At 51.4% G+C, this 24,850-nt stretch overlaps 5 protein-coding genes across 10 annotated transcripts; 2 read left to right on the forward strand and 3 right to left on the reverse strand.

Annotated features, from left to right (window-relative positions):
- Positions 1–230: 230 nt before the first annotated feature.
- Positions 231–19,297, reverse strand: LOC120906559. Of its 5 annotated transcripts, XR_005740123.1 has the most exons (7): positions 19,102–19,297; positions 8,857–15,300; positions 8,114–8,790; positions 7,918–8,044; positions 5,282–7,840; positions 4,967–5,112; positions 4,461–4,570 (listed from the first exon to the last, which is right to left on the reverse strand). XR_005740123.1 is itself a non-coding variant. In XM_040318323.1 (6 exons), exons 2-6 carry the CDS (start codon positions 15,167–15,169, stop codon positions 3,228–3,230), a joined length of 11,019 nt encoding a protein of 3,672 aa, XP_040174257.1. In that variant the 5' UTR covers positions 15,170–15,300; positions 19,102–19,297; the 3' UTR covers positions 231–3,227. The 5 variants fall into 5 exon arrangements, 4 of the variants coding, with proteins under 4 accessions (XP_040174257.1, XP_040174284.1, XP_040174277.1 ...); XM_040318323.1 differs by lacking the exon at positions 4,967–5,112 and having other exon boundaries at positions 231–4,570; XM_040318350.1 differs by lacking the exon at positions 4,461–4,570 and having other exon boundaries at positions 4,821–5,103.
- A 315-nt stretch (positions 19,298–19,612) lies between these two features.
- LOC120906636 (NADH dehydrogenase [ubiquinone] 1 beta subcomplex subunit 7) lies at positions 19,613–20,771 on the forward strand. Of its 2 annotated transcripts, none has more exons than XM_040318455.1 (4): positions 19,613–19,747; positions 19,829–19,977; positions 20,275–20,443; positions 20,520–20,771. In XM_040318455.1, the coding sequence occupies exons 1-4, from the start codon at positions 19,629–19,631 to the stop codon at positions 20,614–20,616; spliced, it is 534 nt and encodes a 177-aa protein (XP_040174389.1). In that variant the 5' UTR covers positions 19,613–19,628; the 3' UTR covers positions 20,617–20,771. The 2 variants fall into 2 exon arrangements, with proteins under 2 accessions (XP_040174389.1, XP_040174400.1); XM_040318466.1 differs by having other exon boundaries at positions 19,663–19,751.
- An 80-nt stretch (positions 20,772–20,851) lies between these two features.
- On the reverse strand, positions 20,852–21,478 carry LOC120906644 (protein PBDC1). Its single transcript, XM_040318478.1, has one exon. The coding sequence runs from the start codon at positions 21,355–21,357 to the stop codon at positions 20,896–20,898; it is 462 nt and encodes a 153-aa protein (XP_040174412.1). The 5' UTR covers positions 21,358–21,478; the 3' UTR covers positions 20,852–20,895.
- A 76-nt stretch (positions 21,479–21,554) lies between these two features.
- Positions 21,555–24,009, forward strand: LOC120906588 (regulator of MON1-CCZ1 complex). The gene is made up of 5 exons (XM_040318375.1): positions 21,555–21,727; positions 21,794–22,289; positions 22,366–22,761; positions 22,832–23,698; positions 23,766–24,009. Exons 1-5 carry the CDS (start codon positions 21,599–21,601, stop codon positions 23,825–23,827), a joined length of 1,950 nt encoding a protein of 649 aa, XP_040174309.1. The 5' UTR covers positions 21,555–21,598; the 3' UTR covers positions 23,828–24,009.
- LOC120906651 (histidine triad nucleotide-binding protein 3-like) lies at positions 23,955–24,756 on the reverse strand. The gene is made up of 3 exons (XM_040318488.1): positions 24,485–24,756; positions 24,182–24,378; positions 23,955–24,097 (listed from the first exon to the last, which is right to left on the reverse strand). Exons 1-3 carry the CDS (start codon positions 24,687–24,689, stop codon positions 24,047–24,049), a joined length of 453 nt encoding a protein of 150 aa, XP_040174422.1. The 5' UTR covers positions 24,690–24,756; the 3' UTR covers positions 23,955–24,046.
- Positions 24,757–24,850: the final 94 nt, after the last annotated feature.

Genomic DNA, 24,850 nt, shown 5'->3' on the forward strand with positions numbered 1-24,850 from the left:
ATCCATCAGTATGAGAAACGAACAATACTCTGATTAGCATGCAATGCACATGAAGGGTGTGATTAAGAATGCAAAACCAGTACGGACGCGTGCAGTAGAAGTACTCTGGAGAAGATTATAGACCATCGAAGAACAATTTCAGAGAGCACTCAGCCACTCATGTGGTTCAAAAGGGTGCACGATAAGTTTCACGCATACCGGCCAAACCGACCACAGAAACAAACACGCACTGCGGATTGCATTATATTGTTTTCTTCACTTTTTTAATTCAAATATCCTGTATTATGTCGGCTTTTACACTTTTTTTCCCCCGGTATGCTACAATATATCTGTGTGTATTACTTCCTGCGGCGGATACAGAAGAACGTGTTTGTGTGCCAACCGATTCGAAATCAAGCGACCGTTTCTTTTTGTTCTGTTAAAGAAGGGTCTATGACCAGGGGTTATCATCCCTTTTTCCTTCCTACTGCATTTGGCTATCGGATACGACGGATGCTAATTGCAATTAAACACTTAAACTGTTTTTGTCCCACGTTTTGTCCTTCTCTCAGTAGTTGTAGTACTAGTAGTAGTGTGGTTGGTTGGTTGGTTGGGATAGAACGACTCACAGGTTCACAATGGATATATTATATATTATGTATTGTATGTATAAGTAGGTAGATATAAGGGTTTTTTGTGTGTATCTTACAAATTGAATAACTTCCCCGGAAAAGCTGAAACATTCCGAAGCGATTTTTGATCGTGCTGTTACATTATTTACTTCCTCCCTCTCTTTCTTTGCAACTTTTGCGATCTGCAACACCACACACACACACACACCTGTGGATGTGCATTACTTGCATAATTCAATTTATCTAAACTCAACGCGGGAGGACAAAAGGGATCGAATTGAATTCCTTTTTGCTAGAAACTGCTGCTGCTGCTGCTACAAACTCACAGTTTCTTGATCTATTTTAATGCTAGGATCGTTCCCTTCTCCAACTGGGCACAGTCACTTGAGAAGGAAGGGTGTGTGTGTGTGTGTTCTCTGACTGGCTTAAAAGGGTAATACAAACACAAAAGAACACACTACTACACATTCGAATAAGTTAGTTTCCTAATCACTTCATCAATTGTATTCTATTTCCTGAATATTTTAATCTACACTTCTCGCTCCCCTCTTACACATCGCTTATATAGTTCTTCTGTGTGGTGTGGTAGCCAGTGTACGCACAATCTAAAGAATAATCTACATTTTTCTGGGAGTATGTTGTTCTATTTTCTGTCTTGCTAAAGAGCAGGTGAATTAAAATCCTTTTTGCTGCTAGGTGTAACCCTTTTCCCCCGGAGGATCGTGCATTTCCACCCCGGCTTTGAAATGCCACCCCATCGATCGATCGATCGATCGTTCGATTGCATTATTTAGAGAATTAGCTGCTTACTCTCTACTATTTTGGTTGGATTTGCGTGACTTAAACGTTAACAGATCGCGCTACACATCATTATCTGCTATGGAAGATTACACCTTACCCAAACACCTACCACCCAATCCCTCCCCCTCCCATTGCGAGTGGTGATCGTTCTGGTACAGATAGTAAATGGTTTATTTATCTCAGCAAATGTTTGCACCTTTTTGCGGCAGCCCCGATAGCTACATAGCTAGCGCACAACATCTGCTTACACTCTAAAACCGTTCTAGAAACGCTTTCTAGCACAATTCGAAACGTTAAACTATTTCAAAAATAAAAACTTCTAGTCGAAATATCGTCGTCCCTAGCATCTCCTCGCCGCGCCTGGGGTACGGTGGGGAACAAAAGGGGAACAGAAAACGATTCACGATTTGTTTGTTTTCAACTAAGTCCAACTTAATCAAACGGTAGCAACGCTCATTCATAATACTACTACTCGACGGACAATTTTCAATTGCACAGTACTTCTTAGTTGTTAGTTTCCAAAATTTCAGTCAGATTGAATCTAGCTGATATGTTGCCTAGCATATTCTCGCTCTCTTTCTCGCTCTCATTTGCTCTTTGCTGTTGATGTTTGTGCTTATTCATGACTCGTTCTAATTGATGCGACTACAGCTAAATTCAGTATACGGATGCAATAATGGCCAGAGCGCACATGTGAGGCAATCTTTAGGGCGCTCGACGAGCCAACCACTTAATCTATTTACATTCGAATTACAAACAAGGAGCAACGATGCATTGCCGCCTTGCCGATAACAGCGCCAAAAGCAACTAGTGATTCCCAAAATTGAAATAATACTGAAAATCGCCACTGGCTCTCTCTCTCTCTCTACTTACACCTAAAGGCTGGGACCTAAGCAGTATCATAGGGGGGTTTTAGGACACACGATGAGTCTTGAACTACAACACCTACCGCTATAAACACTAAACGTATCTCTCGCCCGCTCGTGCGTGTGCTCCTTCTCTTCTTATCGCCTAAATAGTGAGAAAGTTACAAGCAAAACTGGTGTTTGATTTGAATGGTTATTTCGTATCTTTTTTGTCGACCGTGCCCTGCTGTTTTGTGTCATTTTGTAACACCCAGCAAAACATCGCGAGATTTGCAGCCGATCGCTATAGGAACATGTGCCGTCAAACTGCCCAAGCTATGATGCATTTGAGTTGGTAGGACGTGAAATCGAATTACATTATAAACGGCGCGTCTAGTAGCTAGCGGTAGGTAGTAATAGTAGTAGTAGTTGTAGTAGTAGCAGTGGAGTAGGTAGGTAGTAATAGTAGTTTCTACACGATCGATAAGATTTAGGAGCTTGTTGAATTGGTAGGTTGGTAGAGCATTTGCTTTGCTGGTGTGTGTTTGTGTCCTAGAGTACTTCGACGTTCTAAACTACTTGTTCGATCCTCGGTTTGAATGTTTGCAGTAGTGCTTCAAGCAGCAGCAAGTGCGAGGATACGAATACAGCATTACATACCTATGTACATTCTTCTCTTCTTTTCTTCGGGACTTACTTAGTACTACGCCGCCAGATAGCCAACTCCTTGCTACGGGGGGACGGTCCTTGTGAGGCTTGAACCCACGACGGGCATGTTCGAGTTGACGACTGTACCACGGGACCGTCCCTATGTACATATGCACACTAAATAGACATGTACGCATAAAACATACTTACAAACACAGCCACACAGTCACACACATGGGCGCACATTTCCTATGTACATCTACAATGCGCCCGGGCAACAGTATGAGTGTGTGTGAAGTGGTACCGCCGATCTTTACAGCGCTTATTGCCATTGTCCAACGCCGGGCTGGCTCGGGTACGGTGGATAGTTGTAGTTGCTTGCTGTAGCAGCTGCCGCCGCAGCCGCTGATACCGCTGGTGGTGGTGGGTAGGAGTGGTACTGTGAGTCCGCCGGTACCATGCCGGAACCGGGCGGTGGTGGTGGTGGTTGACCCGCTCCGTACGGTCCAGCGGATGACGGGTAGTACGGGTAGGCCGATGGTGGTGGTGCATGCGGAGGATAGTAGCCCTGTGGCTGATGGTGATGGTACTGCGACGACTGGTACGGTGCGTGATGGTACTGATGGTACGCTGCCGCTGCTGCTGCTGCCGCAGCTGCACCAGGAGCATTCGCGTCGGGAATGTACGTTGGCGGCGTGTCGTAGGTTGACGCGGGTGGGGCGGCCACAGTGGACGGTGCTGCCGTTCCCATTGTCATCGCACTTTCCGGACGATGGAATGCGGATCCGTTGGCGGCTGTACTGCTACTGCCCGACGGTCCTCCTGCTGCTGACGATGCGACGGCAGCAGCGACCGTGCTGGTAGTGGTTGTAGCATTTTGACTTGCGACCGCAACAGAAGGGACGCCGTATCCGGTAGCGGACGATGGGGAGGATGAGGAGTAGGGCAGGAAGGATCCGGGTGCCGAAACGGCCGGTGGTAGCTGTTGCTGGTGCTGCTGCTGATGATGCTGATGCTGTGGCTGATGCGATGGAAGCTGGTGCTGTTGCTGATACACGTTCGCGACCGTCGATGTGTTCGACGGGGTGTTGCCAATGTCCGGGTTGGTTAGTGGTGCAGCTCCTCCCATCGCCGAACCATAAGATGCGGAAGATTGCGAGTGCATCGAATAGTCGGGTTGTACGGTCGCTGCTGCTGCTGTAGGTGTTGTATGCTGCGGAACAATCTGCTGCTGCTGCTGGTGATGCGTCGAATGCTGTTGGGTTTGCATATGATGCTGCTGCTGCTGTTGTTGAGGCTGTTGCATGTGATGCATCTGATGCTGCTGCGGTGGCGCATTTGATGATCCTCTTGAACTGCCACCCCTCAAAGATGTTGTGCCGGCCGTTGCGTGAGGTTGCGTGTAGTGTGGTGGAACCGTTTGTGACGGTGAGCCCGGGCGATGCTGGTGATGCGGCTGTACCGTCGCTGGCGTTTGATGCGCGTAACCGATCGTCGATGGTGAAGTTTCCGTTGCCAGCATACCGGTGGCAGACGGTTGTGAGGCTACACTGCCTGTTCCAGCGGAAATATGGCCACTCTCCGGTGCGCCCGGCGTTTGGTAATAGTTCGAGCGAACAGTGGCCGTCGATGTCGTGCTATTGCTGGTTGATGTGTATGAAGGACCTACGGCATGACATACCACAGATGGTAGAGACACACACACACACACACACACAAACACGGAGAAAAAGAGACAACACAAAAACATGTACAAAATCGAAACAGAGAACCCACATATAATGCGACATAGGAAAGGGTTATTATGATGAGACTAAACATAAATTTAATGATTAATTGTGATGTATCCTACTGCAGTTTGGCCTTTTCGTTCAAAGGAACATACCATCTAGCCCATGTCAAATGAAATGCGATCTTGAGCGTTAAAACAAATGCAACAACCATTTATGATTTCTTCAAGTAAAATTCCATTAAAAGCCAAATCCAATTTAACACATTTCTACTCTACGGCAACTGCTCTGCCTATGAAATTCAACTTAATTTCCTTTCTCACTCTAATACCTTTCGATAATTTAGTAATTTAGTCATTCTAAATGGAGACTCTACACAGGTTAACGCATTTTGATGCATATGAACTGAGGAACATCAACGATCGATCGATTAATTCGGCCAGTACCATCGATAATCTACTTCATTATCTAACGCTTCTTATCAGTTTACACGCAAAGTATGACAAAACAAATGTTAGTAAACCAAGAAACCCCAAATGAACATTCGAATGAGTGGAAGAAAAATAATAATCAAAATAAACAATAAAAAAAGGAGCGAAAAGGGGAAGCATTCGATTCCATCAGAATGGTACGGACGTTTACTCACCAGCGTATGACGACACGGGTGGATTGGGCACGTTTCCATAGCCAGCCACGGTAGACGGTTGCGATGCCAGTGTGTGGCCATTGTTCGTAGCACTCGTAGTAGGCGGTGTTCCCATCCCCATGCCAGCACCTGAACCGTATCCCGCTGCCAACTGTTGATGATGTTGATTGATCGGTTGTCCGTACTGATCGTAGTACAGACCTGAGGGCGGATTGACACTTGCTGACGTGGCCGCGGCAGCAGTGGCCGCAGGTGCCATCGCGGGAGACGCTCCGGCTCCGGCATGATAGCTCGGATACATTCCGGCCCCGGCGGTGGATGGAGCGGGCACAGTGTTTGTATTTTGCGAATGGTTCATCACTGCCGGCGATGCGGACGGAGAGGAGGACGCGGATGAGGAAGAGATATGCGTGTACGGTGACGGATTGTTACGCTTGTTCAGTGCCTTTTTGGCGGCATTGTAGTCGTTTTTGGGAGCTTTCGGTGTTTTGCTCTTCCCGCTGGCACCCTTCTTCGTCGATGCGGCAGCCGGTTTCGGGTTGTAGTCGATGTAGCCGTCGGTGGGTGTGGGCGACCGGGTGATGTTGCTCAGCGAGGCTTGGAATTCGCTCTGGTTTTGGTTGTTAATCAGTGCCGAGGTGGTCTTCTCGAGGAAGTTCAGGCTGGACTCGTACTGTGGCGCCGGTGGAGGTGGATGAACACTGCCGCCTGCCGCCTGATGCTGATGCATACCGAGATGATGCGGATGGGCAGGTTGATGTGGCATTCGGTGTTGCATCTGACCACCCATCGGTTGGTAATGGTGCTGCTGCTGCTGCTGCTGTTGCTGCGAATAACTACCGTGGGTTTGCATGTGTTGTTGTTGCGCCAGCTGCTGCTGCTGCTGCTGCTGGGGTAGTTGCCCGTAACCGGGAGGAGTCATCGTATTGCCCGATGAGCTAGACCCCGTTCCGCTCGCAGCTGAAGAGTTGTATGGCATCCATGAGTGATGCTGTTTGCTGGTGCTACCACTTGCGCCGGTTGAGCTATTGTTATAAGCCGTCGGAGAAGTGACACCTGCGTGGCCGACAGCCGGCTGATGTTGGCTGTGATTTTTACCAGCCAACGATCCTGCCGCCGTGGTGGCTGGTGGATGCCCTCCGTAGCCCGTTTGGTGACCGCCCGGTATCGTATGATGACTTCCAGGATACTGTTGCAGACCGCTCGCCATTGTTTCGCTGGACATGGATGGCGTGGGGTTTGTTATTGGTAACTTACTGCCCGATTGTGCCAGGTGAGAAGTTGCGGGGTATCCGCCAACAGATCCAGTTCCATGGCCAAATGCATCAACAGTGGTCGACTGATTGTTGGTCGTATGGCTTGCTGGCAGCTTATCATTGGGCATCATCATTGCCGGTTGATACATACTACTGTTGTGTGCGTTTGTACCAGAGGCCATGTTGTACATGCCCGACGCAGCATCACTAGCCGGATTAATGGTGGGTACCTCGTTCGCCTTGGTAGTGGCCACACCCGGATGCATGTTTGTGACGTTCGAATTACTGGCCACCGTTGTAGTTGTTGTGCCGGTAGATGAAACCACAGCAACCACACTGCCGACGGATGTCGGTGAGACCGTTGTACTTGTTGTGCTGATTTCCTGCACTTTGCTTGCCTTGTGGCGATAGTTTTTCAGTGAAGAAGGCGACGCTTTCGTTTTGCGCTCGACCAGATTCGGTTTGTAGACCATCTTCTCCCTCATCGGAGGTGAATCGTCGTCGATGGTAACGGTTGCCGTAGGTTGTACTACCGTAGGCGACGGAGACACATGGGACGGTCCTCCAACCGAGCCGGCCCGGTTCGCCGCAAGGCTTTGGGCCTGAGGAGCTAAAGAGTAAGCCGACTGAATCATCGGGAACTTATCAACCGTATCACTCGCCGATGCGTTGCCACTCTTAACGGGTGATGCATTCGTGAAGGTGGGCGTAGTCGTGGACGCTGTTGTAGGTACCATCGCCATGCCGCTATTGCTATTGCTCGTGCTGCTCGTACTGCTCATCATCGTGTCTGCCGTCCGCTCGCTCACGATCTGTTCCACCTCGGTTCCGTCCTTTTTCGACACAGGTTTATCCGGATAATCGTCCACACTCATCGATTCCTTTTCGCTATCGCCATCATCGTTAATCGTTAGCGGCAGCATGCTGGAATCGGACTTTTCATCATCATCCGAGTTTGATGCAATGCTCAACGAGTTGCCTTCGGAGAAATCGCCCGCACTGGCACCACTGCCACCGGCGCCGTTCTTCGACGTCAACAGCGTGGTAGAAGCTTTGGCCGTACCGAACGAGAGGTTTGATGTACGGCGACCGGTAGCTGCTGCTGGGGTGGTACTAATGATGCCTCCTTTTGCGGGTGGCGTTTCCTTACTCTGTCCCACCTTGAAGGCCGTCCGTATTGCAATGATTTTGCCACTCTCCAGCTGCATGTAGATACCCTTCGGCGACTTTAGCACCATCACCTTTTGCCCAGCCTTCAGTACAATGTTTGATTTGTCTGCGGAGCTTGTTGGAATTACCACGTCTAAGGAAGGAAGGAAAAGAGAGTAAAGTAGTTAGTTTAACGTTTGCACAATTGCTAGCGCTTCCAATGTCTCTAACCTATCGGTAGTGTCATCTCTTGGGCCGTCATGCCTTGTCGTTGCCACACCTCAGCAGCTATCCAACGAGTGGGCCGGGCACCAGTGGTGGTCGTTTTGTTCGCATCACCTGCCTGCATAGGGCGCACCTTTAAGATAAAAAAAGAACGTTTTAGCGATATGCCGCCAAGCACTACAGAGTAAGACATGTTATTTACCGATGCAACCGGTCTGTGGATGATCGAACCATCAGATGTACGTATCGCACGATAAGTGGTGCCCATCGAGGTGTACGAGTATTGCGGCTTGGTGGCAGCCTGCTTCTCCAGCTCGTAACCTCGCTGTGCCTGGCGCTTTTCTGCCGACGATAGCTTCTTCTCCTTCCGATCGATCAGCAAGCTCTCGTGTGCGAACGGAGCTTTCGTTAGCTTCTTCGAGTGAGACTCCAGCAGGTGCTGCATCACGATGTCGATGAATTTATCCTTATCCTCGCTGAAATCCTTCATCTCACCGTCCTCGCCATCGTCGTAGCAGAGGCTGGTGATCTCCTTCATCGACAGATGCGCGTCCGGATTGCACTCGTCCACGATACGGTCGGACATGCCCTGCTTGTTGATCTGCCGGTCGTAAATCTTCTTCTCGAGACAGTTGTCCATCACCAGCCGATAGACGAAGCATGGCTTTTTCTGCCCATAGCGATACACGCGGCACACGGCCTGCGTGTCGTGGCAAGGGTTCCAGCTGGCGTCAAACACCACCACCCGATTGGCACCGACCAGATTGATGCCGAGCGAACCAGCGCGTGTCGACACTAGGAAGAGGTGTACGTTCGGGTTGGAATTGAACTCGTTGATTAGCTTCTCGCGCTCCTGCGCTACGGTCGAACCATCCAGGCCTGTGAAAATGTACGAAAATTATACATTATCCTAGCAAAAGCATAAACGCTGCATACAATACTTACGGAAGTAGCTGATGTTTTTGGCCCAATAGTTCTCGGTGCCAGGAATTTTGTTGTGCTGCAGAAAACGCTCGATCAAATTCAGTGTCAGCAAACTTTGGCTAAACACCAGCAGACGATCGCCCAGCCGAATGCTCTCCTCTAGTATGCAGAAGAAAATGTCCATCTTTGGAGAGTTTTCCAGCAAATCGGGAATATAACCCTTCATCAGCTCGAACGCCCATTCGTACGGTATTTCGTCCTTTGCATCCTTTCCCTTGCCTTCCTTGGTGCCGGCAGTGGCAGTCGTCGTCGTGGTCGTAGTCGTGATCGTGGTGGAAGTTGTTGTGGATGTCGTCGTAGAAGTGGTTGACAATGGATCCTTATCTGCTGTAGGAGATTCTTTCTCTTCCACTTTCACGACCACTTCACCTTCTTCTAGCTGGGTAGTGTCGTCTTTTAGCTTTTCTTCGCCATCTGCATCCTTGACGATCAATTTCACGTCTTCCTCTACCACCTTTTCCACCTCTTCCTTTGCCTTGGCTTCTTCTACTTCTTGATCAGCTTCCTTCTTTTCTATCGGAATTTCAATTTCCTCTTTTTTATCGACACCAGACTCTTCGTCCACCTTCTTTTCCTCCATGGATTTAATGGTTTCGCCCTCGGTAGATGGTTTCTGCTCATCTTCCTGTTTAATTTCAACGTCTTCCGTTAGTTCTTCCTTCTTGATCGGCTTCACATCCTCGGACGATTCGGTAGGCTTTTCTTCTTCTTTCACCTCACCAGCCGGCTTATCTGGCATGTCTCCACACGCATCGTTTGCTATCTTTTCACCGTTTTCCTCCACCTTTATCTCATTCTTTACGACCACATTATCTTGCTCTTCTTGCTTTACCTGGACGCTTTCCGTCTCCTTTTCACCCTTGATGTCCTCCACTTCCTTCTCTTGTTTGATCTCCTGCTTAATCTCCAGTTCGTCGTCCAGTTTGTCAATCTCCTTCACATCCATGCCTACTATTTCCGGTGGTTTTTCACCCGTCAGATCAGGCTTCACAGGATCGTTGAGGTCTTCGAGCGAAGGTTGATTTGCATACTGAGCATTGGCTTGCTCTTGCGTTATAGCCGCAGCGTCTGGATTGCTTTCATTCGTTTCTGCCGAAGATTGGACAGGAACCACCAATGGTGCGTCTGTGGTAGGGGTTGTAGTGCTGGCGGCGGTAGCTTCTTGCTCAGTCACTGCACTTTCTGCCGTTTTGCTCTGGGAAAGTTCAACATCACCTCCAACTGCCGAATGGTTACCATTGTTCGATTGTTCTGCATCCCATTTGGGCAAACCATTTGCTGGCAGTGTTTCTGGTGTGGCAAAGTTATCGTACGATGGAGTTGTTTGTGATTGAGGATTCACTGTCGATGGTGCTTCCGCTGCCGACTGCTGCTCTGCATTCGGGAAGTTAAACATGCCAGAGCTTCCGTTTTGATCAGTACTTATTGGGGGCTGCTGCTGTTGGGTTCCGTTTGCCCCTTCGTATCCTGCACCATACCCCGGGTATGGCGTACCAGTTCCTCCATTTGCATCATTTGTGGGGGTCGGTTGTTGCTGTTGTTGTTGCTGTTGTTGTTGCTGTTGCTGCTGTTGCTGCTGTTGTTGGTCGTAGTAAGAGTTACTACCATTCATGTTAGCACTATCGCCCCAATAGCTATTCGATTGAGGATTTTGAATGCCCGGTTCACTGCCATTGCTAGAATACTGAGAGTTTGCTACTCCTTCCGAAGTATTCGCGCCATAAGGATACTGACTTTGATGATCATACCCACCAGTAGCGGCGGCCGAAGTGTTTCCCGCAGAGCCGTATGCAGATGATTGGTTGTAGGAAGAGGTGTAATCATTGCGATAGTAATTATTGCCATAACCACCATTATAAGGATCGGTTGCTCCTCCGGGTCCGCCGGCCTGATTGCTGCCACTTCCATACTGCCCATTAGCACCAGCGTTGGGGTACGTGTTGCCGTACACATTCGACTGATCGGTTCCCCCCATCATGTTCATACCCTGCCCATAGCTTCCATAAGCATGGTTCGGTGCCATGGGTCCTGCCCCTGGATAAGGTTGATAAGGATACGATGGACCCATTCCGGAAGCGCCCGGATACTGCGTACCGTCCGGCTGCTGTGGATACATTGCTCCACCAGCTTCCTGTTTCACGGAGCTTCCTCCTTCCGTGCCGAAATCAGGCCCACTACCTTCCATCTTGGGAAAATCAGCCGACCCTCCCGGTGCTCCTGGCGTCGTGTCCATCATCATTGCAGCTGGATCTTTGTTCACGTTGCTGGGACTGATCGTGGCTGCCGGAACCATCTTTCCATCCTTACCCACGGCTTGCGATTTATTGGTCGCCACGGTCGCCTTCTTGGACGTTCGCGGTTTTCGCGGTGTACCGTCTTTCTTCAGGGCGAGCGGTTTGGCCGGTTTCGGTACGGCTGCATTCTTTCGACCCGGCTTTGCCGGACCTCCAAGCGGCGGTACGATCGAAGATATCGGCGATACTTCCATCGTATTGGTGGTACCAGGAATGGCACCGGGAACAGCAGCAACAGCACTATCGACTTCCATTGGAGTGACCGTCCCCGAAGTGGCAGGCGTAATCCCCGTCGAGGGAATCTCTCCCGGCTTGACGGCCCCCGGCACTCCTCCCGGCACTGGTGGAGGTTCCGGCTCTTCGAGCTCGAGATCGAGATCGCGCTCGCTCTGCTTGAGGAAGTTGTACAGCACGTCCGGATGGTTCCAGATCTTGCAGCACACAGCAAACGCCTTGAGCGGATTCGGCACAGCCTTCGTCCGGACGACATCGTTCATGAACACGCTGTACAGCTTCCGCTGGAATTCCGTCATGCGTATCAGCAGCACGTACTCTTCCTTCTGCGGCAGCGAGGTTTGCAGCACCGAGTGTGATCGTCGCTGCACAAACCCGAGCAGCAGTGAGTGGAGTACGTGCGCCCGGTACCGCATCAGCTTAATGTCCTGCGGCGTCGAGTCGATGCACTGCCCGTTCTGAATCGGGCGCTCAAACATGTTGCTAAACTCCGTCTTCGTGCCGAGATAGTTCGGGCGCACAAAGTCCACCATGCACCAGTATTCGAGCAGATTGTTCTGCAGCGGATAGCCCGTCAGCACCACCCGCCGCTTGGATTTGATTTGCTTCAGCGCCACCGAGATGCTGGCATGCGAGTTCTTTATACGGTGGCCCTCGTCGCACACGACCAGATCCGGGCCCGGCTTCACCAGCGCCTCGTGTATGTCGTCGAACATGTTGCGCTGCTCCTCGGTTGACTCTTTCTCCTCCTCCAGCTCCACCGCGACGCCCTTCTTCTTTTTCTTCTTCTTCGTCATCTTCTTCTGGCTGAGGAGCCGGTACATCTCGTACCCGATCAGCAGCACGCCGCCATTGCGGGCCCACTCCAGCACCACCTTCGAGCGCGATTTGAGCGTTTTGTGGCTATCGTTCAGGATGTGTATGCGGAAGTTGCGCGGCCGCACTTCGCCATGGTTCCGCAGCGGGCTGTTCTCCGCGTCCTCCGGCAGCCAGGTGTTAAACTCGTTCAACCAATTCTGCAGCGTGTTGATCGGCATGATGATCAGGACCGTTTTGGAGCTGGTGTGCCTTAAAAATATATCACAGAAGCAAACTAACTGTAGCGTTTTGCCGAGCCCCATCGAGTGAGCCAGAATGCACCCGAACCCGGTCGACGAGTCGTACCGCTCGATCGATTCGATGATGTTATCGAACAGGAACCGCACCCCACCGATCTGGTGCGGCTTGATGATGCGCGCAATCTGCGGCGCGAGGAAGATGTCCTCCTCGCCGTCGGCGTGCCCCACGTTGATCACGACACGGCCCTGCTCGTCCGGCACGTTGTAAGCGTCGTTCACGTGCAGCCCACTGTTCTGCGGATCGTCGTCCGACTCGTCCTCCGGCTCTTCGTCGTCGTCCGACAGCACGATACAGTCGTCGTCCGACGAGCTGTCGATTGTCACGATTTCCTTCTTCTCCGGCAGCGCAATCACCTCGCCATCGCTGTCTTCGTCCTCGTCCTCGGGCTCCTCCTCCGGTTCCAGCTCCTCCTCGCTGTCCACCATCTCCTCGAACGTGCGCACTGGGATGATCGAAGGCGACGGTGTGGCCGATGCGGAGATCGTGGTGGAAGGTGGCCCAACCGGTGTTACCGCGGAAGCTACCGAGGAAGCCTTCACCGGAGCGATGCTAACCGAGGGAGTCAGGTTAGTGCTGGTCGCTGCCGTCGTCGATGCAGCGACAGTGGTCGTCGTGGTAGTGAGTAGCGAAGTCGTGGCGGTGGAAATCAACAGTTGCCGGTTCTTCGGCGGGCGACCACGTGTTTCGAACGGATTTTTAACGTAGCCCACGCGTATCGGTGTGGTGGAAGCGACCCCACCACTGCCCGAACCGCTCGCTGCCGTGCTGGACGTGCTCGGTTGCTGGGATTTCAGAATCGAGGCGTGTCCCTGCAGGAACTGCATCACCTTCTGTTCGGTTTTGTTCGTTTGCCGCTCCAGTGCGAGCTGGCGCTGCACCTCGCGTATAATGCGCTGCTGCTCCTGGACACGTGCCAATCGTTCCAGCTCCTGGCGCTGGGCTGCTAGGGTGGATGCGTCCAGCTGATTATCGTCCATCACCTCCTTGATGTTCTTGCGTAAATTGGACACCTTGCGCATCGCCGCATCCTTCTTGGTAATTTCCAGCGAAATCTCCTCGTTACACTCCAGTTCGCTAGCGCGAGATTTAGTGTTTGCGTCCGTTTTCGACACCGGCTTCACGCTGATCTCTCCCATCTCCTTCAGCTTTTCCGAAATATCAAAGTCCATGTGCTGGGTCGCACTCGTCTGTGGCTGTTGGTGCTGATCGGCAGAAGATGCTTCCGATCCGCTCGCACTCGTAGACGCACCGGAGCGATCATGTTTAGAGGAATCACTCGCTTTTGATGCCTTTGAGGACTTTCGGCCTGACGAACCACCACCACCACTAGAAGGAGCGCTACCATGATGATAATGGCTCGATTCATTGCCCTTCTTTTCACGCTCGTGATGACCGGCAGTGTGCATGTGGTGTTGACCTACTACCCCGCCTGCTCCATCCGATGCTCCATACGGTCCTCCGGCAGCAGGTAGCTGCTGTTTGGCGTTCTTGTCGTCCAGTAGGTTCGATATTTGAAAGGACGATTTCGAGCTATCGCCCGCACCTATCGCAGCGATTCCACCAGCCCCGAGAGACGGGTCCACTGGTTGACCGTAGGGGTTGCTGTGACTGCTGTTAGCATGCATGCCGCCAGCAACCATTCCACCTTCGGAAGGTGTGTTTTTGGATTTCTTTATCAATATATTATCGAGGATTTCAATCTTTCGTTTTCCACTGCTGCTGCTGCTGGTGCCTGGGCCACCACCAGGAGCAACAGCCGTCGACGGTGGATTGTTGCCCGGTATCGTACTGCCTCCTGGTGGTCCACCCATTCCGCTCGCATCGCTGCCCGACCCATTTGACCCTAGACCGCTATGTTCCTGCTGACCCATAAGCATTTCTTTATCGTCCCGATACGCACCCATCGCGGGGTTGTGATGGTGGGAAACTGAAGACGCTCCGGGATAATGGCCACCCGGCGTTAGCTGATCGGCCGCTCCCGCCAACTGTCCGTAACCGGGATACTGCTGTGCCTGACCGCCGCCATATTGTCCCATCGATGCAGCGTGTCCCGCATGATGGACGGGATGGCCCCCATGGTGGTATGCATTGCTAGCTGAGGCCTGCGAGCCGGGATAGGATCCTGGCGGCTGGTGATGGTACGAGTGCCCGTACGGATTCTGGTGTGCATGAGGATGGTGGTGGTGCGGATACGAATGCTGCGAATGCATCGAGCCCAGCGCCGACGGTGGCGGTGGTGGGGGACCGTGCGCGGACGGATGGTACGCGGCCCCTCCATGGCCGTGGTGCATCGCCGCGTACGGATCCGCGTACGGGTGCCGTCCATGGTGATGGTAATGAGAGTAAGGATCTTTCATCTGATGATGATGATGATGATGGTCCATCATCGCAGCCGCATAGCCCGACGATAGGTGGTGCGAGGGCACCTGCGAGTACTGTTGCTGGTGGTAGGCGGCTGCTGCTGCGGCGGCGGCCGCTGCTGCCGCTGCCGCCGATCCTGGTGCTCCCGTACCGCCGGATGCTCCTCCTGCTGCTGCTGCTGCTGCGGCGGCCGAGTGGGGGCCTCGTCCTCCCGTCCCATCGCCCGGTGCCCCCGAGTGGGGATGGTGGGATTCGTTCGGGTCCATGACGGAGCTCGCTCGCTCGTTCTAGCTCGGAGGAGAGGGAGTTGAAACTTCGATTCAAGTGCGAGTTCGTTCACCGCCACTCAAAGGACATCCATTTTCGATCGCTCTGGTCCGCGGAGCGTTTTCGTTTGCTGTTACAGAAGGATAGAGAAACACACAGACACATACGTAGAAATAGTAGAAATAACCAGTGAAATTGTGAAATTGTCAACAACACATCCCAAGCCTCGCTCTCTACAAAAAGGAACAGATTTCTAGTGTGTCGAAATGCATCACCGCCCGGAGGACATCGATCACTGCCGGGAGTGCGCCGCCGCTTGTGTTTGTTCCCAAAAAAAAAGATAATTCTATTCCAAAAGGAAATGGGACCATTATCGTTTCACCGTTCCACCAAACCGAGCAGAAAACATGCTGCTGCAATATTAGATACTGCCTCATCGCTGGGTCCTATCCCCCGGGCCAGGACACCACACATACACACACACAAACATACATACATGAAAGCAACTCCCCCCCCCTCCCCATTGAGCAGCGGAAACAGAAAGAGCCGGCTTATGTGGCAATAAAAGAAAGACAACCAAATCAACACGGGCACCAACCCCGCCAGTGGGAAGAAAAGGGAGAAATGTCATTCGAGAGTGAGTCAAATACAGCATCCCGCAAATACGCCACGGGGCCAGGTGGTCTGCCCGTTTTGGGGAGCCAGTGGGGGGGAGAGACACGACATTGGGGCCATTGGATCATCCCGCCCGAGATGACACACCATCACCACCACCACCAGCAGCAGCAGCAGCAGTACACACACGCAATCGGCATCGGAGGGAGGCAAACGGCCACAGTACATGCGAAATATATTTCATTCATGCGCATTCCCACGGCTATCGACTAGTGGCAGGCAGCCGAAGCAGCAGTACCCGTTTTGAGCTGTAAGCCAGGGCGGACATTTCAGAATCGGACCGCTCAGCGGACACTCATGGTTGTACAGCAAGTCTCGCTATTTGAAGGTCGACTACAAAGTAAACAAAAAGAAAGCTGATCATGCATCCTAAACAAAAAGGCAATAAATACCCTCGCGGCACAATGTACAGCCAACATAAACAACAGTCAAAGTCGGTCCCGTTTTCATACTCCACCGGGCGGGCAACAGTAAATTTAAACAATTTCATCCAAACGATGGAGCTTTATCTCATGCTGCTCTCATGCTGTCGCGCTATCCGTGCTCATTGGCTTCTATGCGACGCAATCGATACTGGTTGGAAGTGCTCTTAATTTTATGTACTTGTTGAAATAAAAGCTCCAAACGGGTACATGATTAATAATACAAAAACACATAACCAGCACCAGCTTCCTCCCTCTTCCATTGCCATCACTTCTTCCCCGAGTGGCCGTTCCGTCACGCGTGTACGCGGCGTGCGGGTATGCATGTGTATGTGTGTGTGTGCGAGGAGTACATGTTTTGCCCTTTTCCCGCCTACTTTTGCTACCCTCCCCAAACGCCAAACGCTTGCCGATATCTAGACCACGGGTTTTGGTGGATTTTGTTTGTCTAGCATGGCATGCCCGGTTAACCAACCGCCAGCTTCGTTTTGCTGCCTTGCCTCCGATAGCAGTAGCCCGAGCTACTACTACTAGCCCTGTCGTCATGGTGTCCCATATCCACCACACCACCAGCGCAGGTCGGTCTACCCCCGAGTCCACTGGCCGCCCTCCCCCACCCCCCTCCCCCTTCACCAGCCGCGAATTGTAGCAATCGCGCGTTCGAGATTGCAGCTCAACAAAGGGAGAAACGGAGAAGGTGCACGGGTGTGTGTTTGTGTGTATGTGTTATTTAGTTTCGTATGTCATTATTCGGTTTGCATTGCATTTCTATCGGCACATGAATAATACATTCGTCCCGTGCTCTACAGTTGGACACTCCCGGCCGGACGTGCACCAGCAGGAAGATGAGTCGGTGGCCCTGCTGGTCAAGTCAATCTGGCGGGGTACAGGTTCACACACACACATTGCAGGAGGAAGCTGCTGGCTGGAGTTTTTGATACAGCGCAACCCCACCTGGATGGGGCCCTCATCCTCCAGGCTAGGCTAAAGCGAGGAAAGAGCATATAGCCATCATCATCGACAAACGTTGCTCTGCCACTGCTCCAACATTCCGAGACGAGAGCGTGAGCATGCAGCATAAGAGTGAGATGAGTGTGCATCCGTCGTTCATCCCTCAGCGTTCGAAAGGTACAACATCTCTGCCGTGCGAGCGAGTGAGAGAGCGAGAGAGAGTGTGTGGCAGGCCGCTTACTCACAAGCCACCATGCCGGAGAGTGGAGTCTGCAGTGGAGAATATGGTAAAAAGGCTCCCGAGCAGGCGTCTTCTGGAAGCATCATCTCCGCTCACAGGGACAGGGACAGATTCAGCACACAGAAAAAGAACAGAAAAGTCCAAACGGAAGACGTCCGACACCCGAACTGTTCCGTATTCTGCCAGGGAGAGGGTACTGCTACTGCTGGGGCTCTGTTCTAGATTTCCTCGACGATGTCTTCGGGTATATCCTTCACGCATCGTAGCGTCTAGTAATGTCCAACTTTTCACGTTAATCAGCGGGTTGCGCTGTGTTCAGGGTTCAATGGCAGAATCAAAGATGGGCATGGACGTGCTGAAAACTGCTGGCACAAATCTGGGTACACCAGGCCGGAATGGAATGGAATGGAGCGGAGCGGAGTGTGTGTTTGTGCTCTGTTGTGTGTGGCTGCAATTAAACTCCATCGGTGCGCTCTTTTAATACATAACTTTTCCATACCCTGTGCGCTGTGGAGAGCGGGGGGATAGGGGATACATAAATAAATAAATCAGCCCGTTTCGCAATGCACCAGGGCGAACCAGGGGCATACCGGGGGTTGCTGGTGTGGTATGAGCAAAATGAGCTCCAGCACTGCTAGCAGCATGATTTCTGTGAAAGTAAGAATTGATTTCTGCTATTGCAATTTATGCTATTCGACCTGTTCAGACCGATCAGAGCCTTTAAAATGCTTATTACGCTAGTTTAAGTTCTAATTGGCCTATGTAGCAGTAATGGCCGATTTGCAGCTCTTTGTTTTGGTGGAAAAATCTTGCTCTATTTGACTGAACTAAGCATGCTATGAGAATGTTAAAATGTCCAATTGTTTTCAACACGTTACCAAAGAAACAATAGATTCCTGTTGCTTATTTTGTACATTTTTTTTCCGCCGTTTACTACCATCCGGATTCCTTCAAGGGATTTGAAAGAAAGTTGATTCACCATGACCATGATTGACTCATCCTGGGCAGGTTGGAGAAGCATATTCGCTTTCGATGGTGTTTTATCGCACCATCATCCCTCCCACCCTGCCATGTAGGACCGAGTGGTCCAACCGAAACTTCTGAGTACTGTGACGCACGCTCCTGTCCACACCCAAGACGCAGGCCCTGCGTCCGGAAGCTGGTTTCTCTCGGTTCGGGCCGATGATGAGTTGGTCGATGATTACACGCCTCAGTGTAACGTTACACCCCAAGAGAACCGTGAAGAGAACCACCGGCGCAGGCGGTCGCAACCAGCCGTGGCGGCGTACATCTTCCACTGCAAACACACATACACACACCCTCTAGCACACACACACTTACACACGCATTCACACTTCCTTGCTTCACGATATGACGATGGTAGTTGAAGGCAACTGCACCCAGCCACCCCGGGGTCGGAAATTTCCTGTCCGCCTTCTAGAACGCACCACAAGCATTATTTCGGTATGGCCACATTTCCCTCGAAAAGGGTCATCGTTGTCGCCACCGCCACTAGAAGGAACTGGTCGCACAACCAGAGCAAACACGCACACACGCACACACACAATTTAGGAGGAATCTCCTCAGCGAAGCGAACCAGACACACGGTGAAACTTGGGGCACTTTTCCCGTGGCAATTTACCTGCTTTTCTGCAGCTAGCGCGGTCCGGAAAACACTCGTACACGGTGCGTGGCGTATAGTTGGACAGTTTTTCTCACCGTTTTCCTGCCCTAGCACATCTTTCTAGCACTATTTCAGTAAAATTTCACCGTTTTTCATTCTACACCTTCTCGCGGCAGCCATTAAAACGGAACGGCGTTTTCATTGCCTTTTTCTCTCTGTCTCTCGCTTTTGCTCAGTGTGGACTAGTCGCCTTCTCGCTTTGTTCGCCAGCGAAGCAGGGCCGTAGAGTGGGCGGCTGTCTCTTTCGCACCAACGCTCGGCATACAAATCAAAACATTTTTTTCTACACATTCTTGCACACACACACACGCTCGTCCAGGCAGGCACGCACACATCCGCGCTCGTACACAGTGATTGCGCCCGGGAACTCGAACTGACTGCAGTATGAACAATTTTGTCTACAATTTGAGCTCAAGGTGGAAATTATAAATTAATATAACTGGAACTTGATTTATTTTGTGCAGAAAAGGGGAAAACATGCGTCGATGAAATATTTTTCCCGACCCACAATCCCGTTGTCCGGTGTCAAACTCGGCCCACCTGTCAAACCCGTCCGTCTGTCAAAAGAACGGAACGAAAATCCAAAGCAATCATCAAAACCAAAGTACGTACGTGAAAATCTTGCTCTTCCTGCAAAACAAACCCACTTTAACGCCTTCCCTATCGGTTCCGACCACCTTTACAGACTTCCTGACGCGCGATCACGGGGCTCCTGCGTTAGGATGGGTAACTACGTGTCGCTGTATCTGACCAACCCGAAGGGAACTCCGCTGCCGCTAACGGAACCAAGCTTCGACCCGAACCTGGGTTTCCCCCATGGCCGCAAGGAACGGGGTAAGAGAGAGAGCCCCGGCCCAGTTCCGCTGCTCAGTGGCTCACCGGCTAGCCGGTCTTTCAGTGGCAAAGGATACCAAGCATCGGATTCGCCAACGGTCGCCCAGATTGCCGGAATGTGGTCGCAGAAACTACCCTCAATTACATAACATGTCAGATTGGTGTTGTGGGAAGATGATCATCTTGCGCGTCAAAACAACGTTACGCACCGATGTTTGGCGATGGATGATGCGCTCCTTTGCGGCAATGTGTTTCTAGTACGTTTGCCCTGCTAATGGCGTCTCGTTTCGTTTGCAGTAATGATTGCCACCGAGGAGGAGATGGAAGCAGCCAAGTTGCCCCTGGAGGCCCGTGATTACTGTGCCCACAAGCTGATCCAGTACCGTGCCTGCCGGTCCGACGTGTGGCCATGGGCGTACAAATGTGCCCACGAAAAGCACGAATACCTCAACTGCGAATACGATGAGTACGTATGGCCAGGCCACTGTGTCTGAATAACAAACAAAAGCTAAGCTTTCCCTTCCATCTCTCTGTTCTTTTAGCTACATTCTCCGGCTGAAAGAATACGAACGCGAGAAGAGATTGCTGCAGCGGAAGTTGAGACTTGAAAAGAAGCAGGCCCAGGAGCTGCAAGCTTAATCCGGGGGCCGGCACAACCGGTGCATCTAATTTCAGTCCAGCGAAACTTTTTCAGTTCCGGTGCGTCCCTTCTTTCCGGTACCGTACGCGCCCCACAACGCATCAGCATGTGCATACAACAGAGTTAATAGAGAAGTACATAATTGAAACGAAAACGCGCTTTCCTCTTGGAGTGCTCGGCAGCGTTTATGCTCCAAAATAACAACAGAAAAACAAATCATCCGAAAAGGCAGCGTTTGTGATTACAAAAACGGCGTGCAGGGGAGGAGTTCGGCAACTTTATTCCACATCTCTGTTTACATTTCTCCCGCGGAACTTCATCCGTACGATATCGTTATGCCCCTCCCGGTTTCGGGCCACCTCGATCGCCCAGAACTGGATCCGCACCACCAGGATGGCGTTTTCCGGCCGGAATTCTTCCTCCGCGTCCGAGCGCAGCAGCGTGCCGTAGCTGAAATCTTCCAACCGGTTGAACTTCTCCATGTACGCTCTCCATTTCGTTTTGCCGTCCGAGCTTTTCAGCTCGCTTTCGTTCACCACCCGCACGTCCATGTCGGGGAACATCCGCCGGAACTGCTCGTAGATCTCGTCATCGTACGGAGTCAGTCGTAGCAGGCGCGGATCGACACTGCACAGGAGATTGAAGTGTACCTCGGCGTGGTCGACCGCCTTCACAGCCCACAGCTCCTCCACCGTGCCATCGTTGACGAATTCTTCCGCCGGTCTCGAGAGTACGTCCATCGCGGCGGCCTTTAATTATCAAAATATCCGGCTAATTTCTTTCGCCCACGGAAGGCCCAAACAAAACAACGTCCAGGGCGACCTCGTTGCTCGCTGCACAGCGCCGCTTGACGTTTCCCAAGCAGCAAATTTGTGCCGCTCGTCGTCAAAACGTCAAATCGGTGGCTGTTGGAGAAGGGGTGGGGTTGTGCAATACACTTGTCAACAAATGGGAGTTTGTTATGATTCAGATTCAGATTAGATGAGTCGTGGCTTGTTAAATATGGGCACCGAACTGCAGCACTACTATCTGGAGCTTTCCCCCGATCCAATTCGCTTCGATGGCACGGGTCTGTTGACGAACGTGTTTTTCGACGATGCCAAACAACAGGTAAGGAAATGGGCTCCCAAGCCCAAGTAAGCAGCCGTTTAATCCGATCGAAATCCCCTCTTCCAGGTTATCGCCGTACGTTCCGGTGGGGCGACGGGAATCGTAGTGAAGGGTGCGCGAGATGGGGAGAATTTCGTGTTCTGCATGGACCTACACTCGGCCGACGCACCCGATGCGCAGATCCGCTCGATAAAGTTCTCCATCGACAATCAGGTGCTGGCCGTGCAGCGCAGTGAAACGTCGGTGGAGTTCATCAGCTTTCTGCCGAACCATCGGCCCAACCTGCAGGAGATGCTGCTGTACAAAGGCAAAAGCATGATCAACGGGTTCGTGTGGGTGCAGGAGCGGCAGGTCGCCCTGTTCACCAACGTCGGCGTGGAGATACTGATGGTGAACTTCGAGAAGCGATCGCTCAAATCGCTCAAATCGCTAAACATCACGATGAACTGGTTCAGCTACTGTCCGAGCTCGAAGTTTGCGCTGCTCTCCTCGAACCTTGGAACGATTCTGACGCCGATCATTTTGAAGCCCTCCACGATCACCAAGCTACCCAGGCTGGAGTGTACGTAGTGGTGGAGCCATTAATTTACATTGATTTTATCAAATTCATAAACTCTCGATCTTTCAACTGTTTCCAGTGGGCATCGATCAGGGCTGCATGGGCAAGGATGTGACGCTCGCTCAGCTGTACGGCACGAACGCAATACTGATACTACGCCAGCCACCGAACCGCCCGTTCGAGGTGGTAATCTATCTGCTGAACGGTCCGGGACTGGCACCGAAAAAGTCCCACATTCTCAAGCTGGGCCAAAGCGGCCGGTTCGCCATGAACGTGGTCGACGATGTGGTGATCGTGCATCATCAGGCGACGGCCAGCTCGATGCTGTTCGACATTGCGCTTAGCAGCAGTGAAACGGAACACGGCACGGGGGCCACCATTCACTCGCCGATCATACCGGCAAAACCGATCCGACCGTTTCAGCTCGAAGTACCGAGCATTTCGCTGGACGGGAAAACGATGAACTGTGAATTGTGTATGTGGTGGACCCGTTCAACGGGTAGCTGAAGTTGCTATAATGGATATTCTTTTCCCCGCATTTCCAGATACGAAAGATTGGGTGCTCTTTCAGCCAAACATTGTGATCGACTCGAAGCTGGGCTGCCTGTGGTTCGTTCAGCTGAAGCTGAGTGCTCTCTGCGCACTCATCACGGACCGCTTGCGCTTGGTGGAGTTCCTGCTACAGCGAAGTGAGGGCAAAACCGTCATCCTTACGGTGCTAAAGGACATGATGAGCACAACGTACAGTGGCACGATGCTGCCCGTGATCGAGAGCATCTTCAACAAGCTGAACGTGCTGTACAAAAGCGTACTGGACAGTGAGCTGCAGAGCCAGATGGCACTGATGTCGCTGGCCAAATCGCCGATGAAAGTCCCCACTCCGCCGAGGGTGCTGATCGATCAGGCCGACATGTACACGATCGTGTTCTCCACCATCATCGACGCACCGCAGATGGGAAAGATTCTGCTGCTCTACCTAAACTCGCTAGCCCGCAATGGAATCAACGCGAATCACGAGCTAAGCAAGGCGCTACTGATCGACCTAGTCAGTCACAAGCAGTTCGACACGTTACAATTTCTGTTGAAATATTCAGCACTGAACGAATCGAAAGCTTTGGCCTGCTTCTTGCTGTCGCTGTCGAACGTCGACTATCCGGTCATATCGCAGATGGCACTCGACATGCTGGCACGGTTGAATGCGAACGAGATCATCCTGGAGGTGCTGCTGGAGCGGGGGCAGGTGATCGATGCGTTGCGATTGGCCAAACAGATGCCCGGGGCGGACTCGTTGCCGGCGAGAAAGTACCTCGAGGCGGCATACAAAACCGGCGATCCGTTGATCTTTCACTCGGTGTACAACTTTTTCCAGATGAAGAACGTACGGCTGCGCGGGTGTCCTGACTTTTTGAAGCGTAAGTGCAGCCAGGAAGGAGGAAAATAATTGTGTACTAAATCATTTCGATGTTTCCCTTTTTCCAGATGAACAATGTGGCGAATATGTGCAATATTATCAAAGTTTAATCGCAAACCAATGCTTGTAGAGGCAAAAGATGGGAAACGGGAAGGAAGAATGTAAAACTGTACTGTCTGTATGCATAGCATTCCATGGTGTGATCCTGTAACCATGGTTACGGAGATCATCAATGTTACACCAGTACACGGGTCGAGTCAGTTAGCGTTAGTAAGAGCTCGATAAAAGTAATATATATTTATTCGTACATAATAACAACGATGTCGTTACACGTTAAAGCAAAAAGATATCACTGATTGGTTGTGCCATCGCCTGGAATGGATTGCATTATGGTGTCATCCTAGAAAAGAGGTTTCATGTCGCATAAGAACGAAAACGCATCTGGTACATAATTCATAATTTACGGGTAAAAAGAAAGACTTACCGTTTTGAACCACATGGTGTTGGGTCGAAAAATCATCCTCGAAATGAAACCCATCTTGCTGACCGGTGCAATCGCGTGCATGTGCAGATGCTTCACGCTCGTAAACGGTGGAATGTGAAACCCAAAGGAAGCTTCCGACGGATCAATGCCCCTGCTGCTTTGCATGTAATTAACCAGCTCTCGCTTCAGTTCTTCAACTAAATCGAAGTGGGTAAGTGGGAGAGAAGAAAGATAATATTATGTGTGTTTGTGTGAAAACCCCCATTTATCTATTCCCTCATTCCCTCGGCTCATATTACGTACGCAAGGGCTTATCAGCAGCGGTGAGCGAGTTTACGTTTTCCAGATGGTGGTTCGGGATGGCCAGATAATGGAAGTCCGATGCCGGCCGGATGTCCTTGAAGATGCAGATGCGCTCATTTTGGAACACAATATCCGTCGCCGGATCATTGCCGGTGGCAATTTTGCAGAAAATACAGTTGGGCAGTGTACTTTGCACGGAAGCCATGGGTTGCTGTGTTGTGTTGTTCGATTCTGTTTCCCTGCCCGTTTTTGTATTGTTGCAAATGTCATTGATGTCATAAGGTGGCGCACAGAAGGCAGGGTTGTGCTGAAAAGCAACGTGATTTCAAATCATTTGAAATTTCTACCGTTTTCCGTTACTTTTCA

The sequence above is a fragment of the Anopheles arabiensis genome, chromosome 2, assembly GCF_016920715.1.
Source record: "Anopheles arabiensis isolate DONGOLA chromosome 2, AaraD3, whole genome shotgun sequence".
In the NCBI taxonomy this organism is placed as follows: Eukaryota; Metazoa; Arthropoda; class Insecta; order Diptera; family Culicidae; genus Anopheles; species Anopheles arabiensis.

What these genes read in the sequence shown, in the direction of transcription:
- LOC120906636 (XM_040318455.1), top strand. Translation starts at nt 19,629, where the DNA reads ATGAAATATTTTTCCCGACCCACAATCCCGTTGTCCGGTGTCAAACTC. An exon ending in AAGCAATCATCAAAACCAAA is followed by an intron (nt 19,748 to 19,828) that starts GTACGTACGTGA and finishes CCACCTTTACAG; the next exon opens with ACTTCCTGACGCGCGATCAC. An exon ending in CTCAACTGCGAATACGATGA is followed by an intron (nt 20,444 to 20,519) that starts GTACGTATGGCC and finishes CTGTTCTTTTAG; the next exon opens with CTACATTCTCCGGCTGAAAG.
- LOC120906644 (XM_040318478.1), bottom strand. Translation starts at nt 21,357, where the DNA reads ATGGACGTACTCTCGAGACCGGCGGAAGAATTCGTCAACGATGGCACG.
- LOC120906588 (XM_040318375.1), top strand. Translation starts at nt 21,599, where the DNA reads ATGAGTCGTGGCTTGTTAAATATGGGCACCGAACTGCAGCACTACTAT. An exon ending in CAAGCTACCCAGGCTGGAGT is followed by an intron (nt 22,290 to 22,365) that starts GTACGTAGTGGT and finishes AACTGTTTCCAG; the next exon opens with TGGGCATCGATCAGGGCTGC. An exon ending in GTGTCCTGACTTTTTGAAGC is followed by an intron (nt 23,699 to 23,765) that starts GTAAGTGCAGCC and finishes CCCTTTTTCCAG; the next exon opens with ATGAACAATGTGGCGAATAT.
- LOC120906559 (XM_040318323.1), bottom strand. Translation starts at nt 15,169, where the DNA reads ATGGACCCGAACGAATCCCACCATCCCCACTCGGGGGCACCGGGCGAT. An exon ending in CAAAAACATCAGCTACTTCC is followed by an intron (nt 8,791 to 8,856) that starts GTAAGTATTGTA and finishes ACATTTTCACAG; the next exon opens with GCCTGGATGGTTCGACCGTA. An exon ending in AGAGATGACACTACCGATAG is followed by an intron (nt 7,841 to 7,917) that starts GTTAGAGACATT and finishes TTCCTTCCTTAG; the next exon opens with ACGTGGTAATTCCAACAAGC.
- LOC120906651 (XM_040318488.1), bottom strand. Translation starts at nt 24,689, where the DNA reads ATGGCTTCCGTGCAAAGTACACTGCCCAACTGTATTTTCTGCAAAATT. An exon ending in CGCTGCTGATAAGCCCTTGC is followed by an intron (nt 24,379 to 24,484) that starts GTACGTAATATG and finishes ACTTCGATTTAG; the next exon opens with TTGAAGAACTGAAGCGAGAG. An exon ending in ACACCATGTGGTTCAAAACG is followed by an intron (nt 24,098 to 24,181) that starts GTAAGTCTTTCT and finishes CCTCTTTTCTAG; the next exon opens with GATGACACCATAATGCAATC.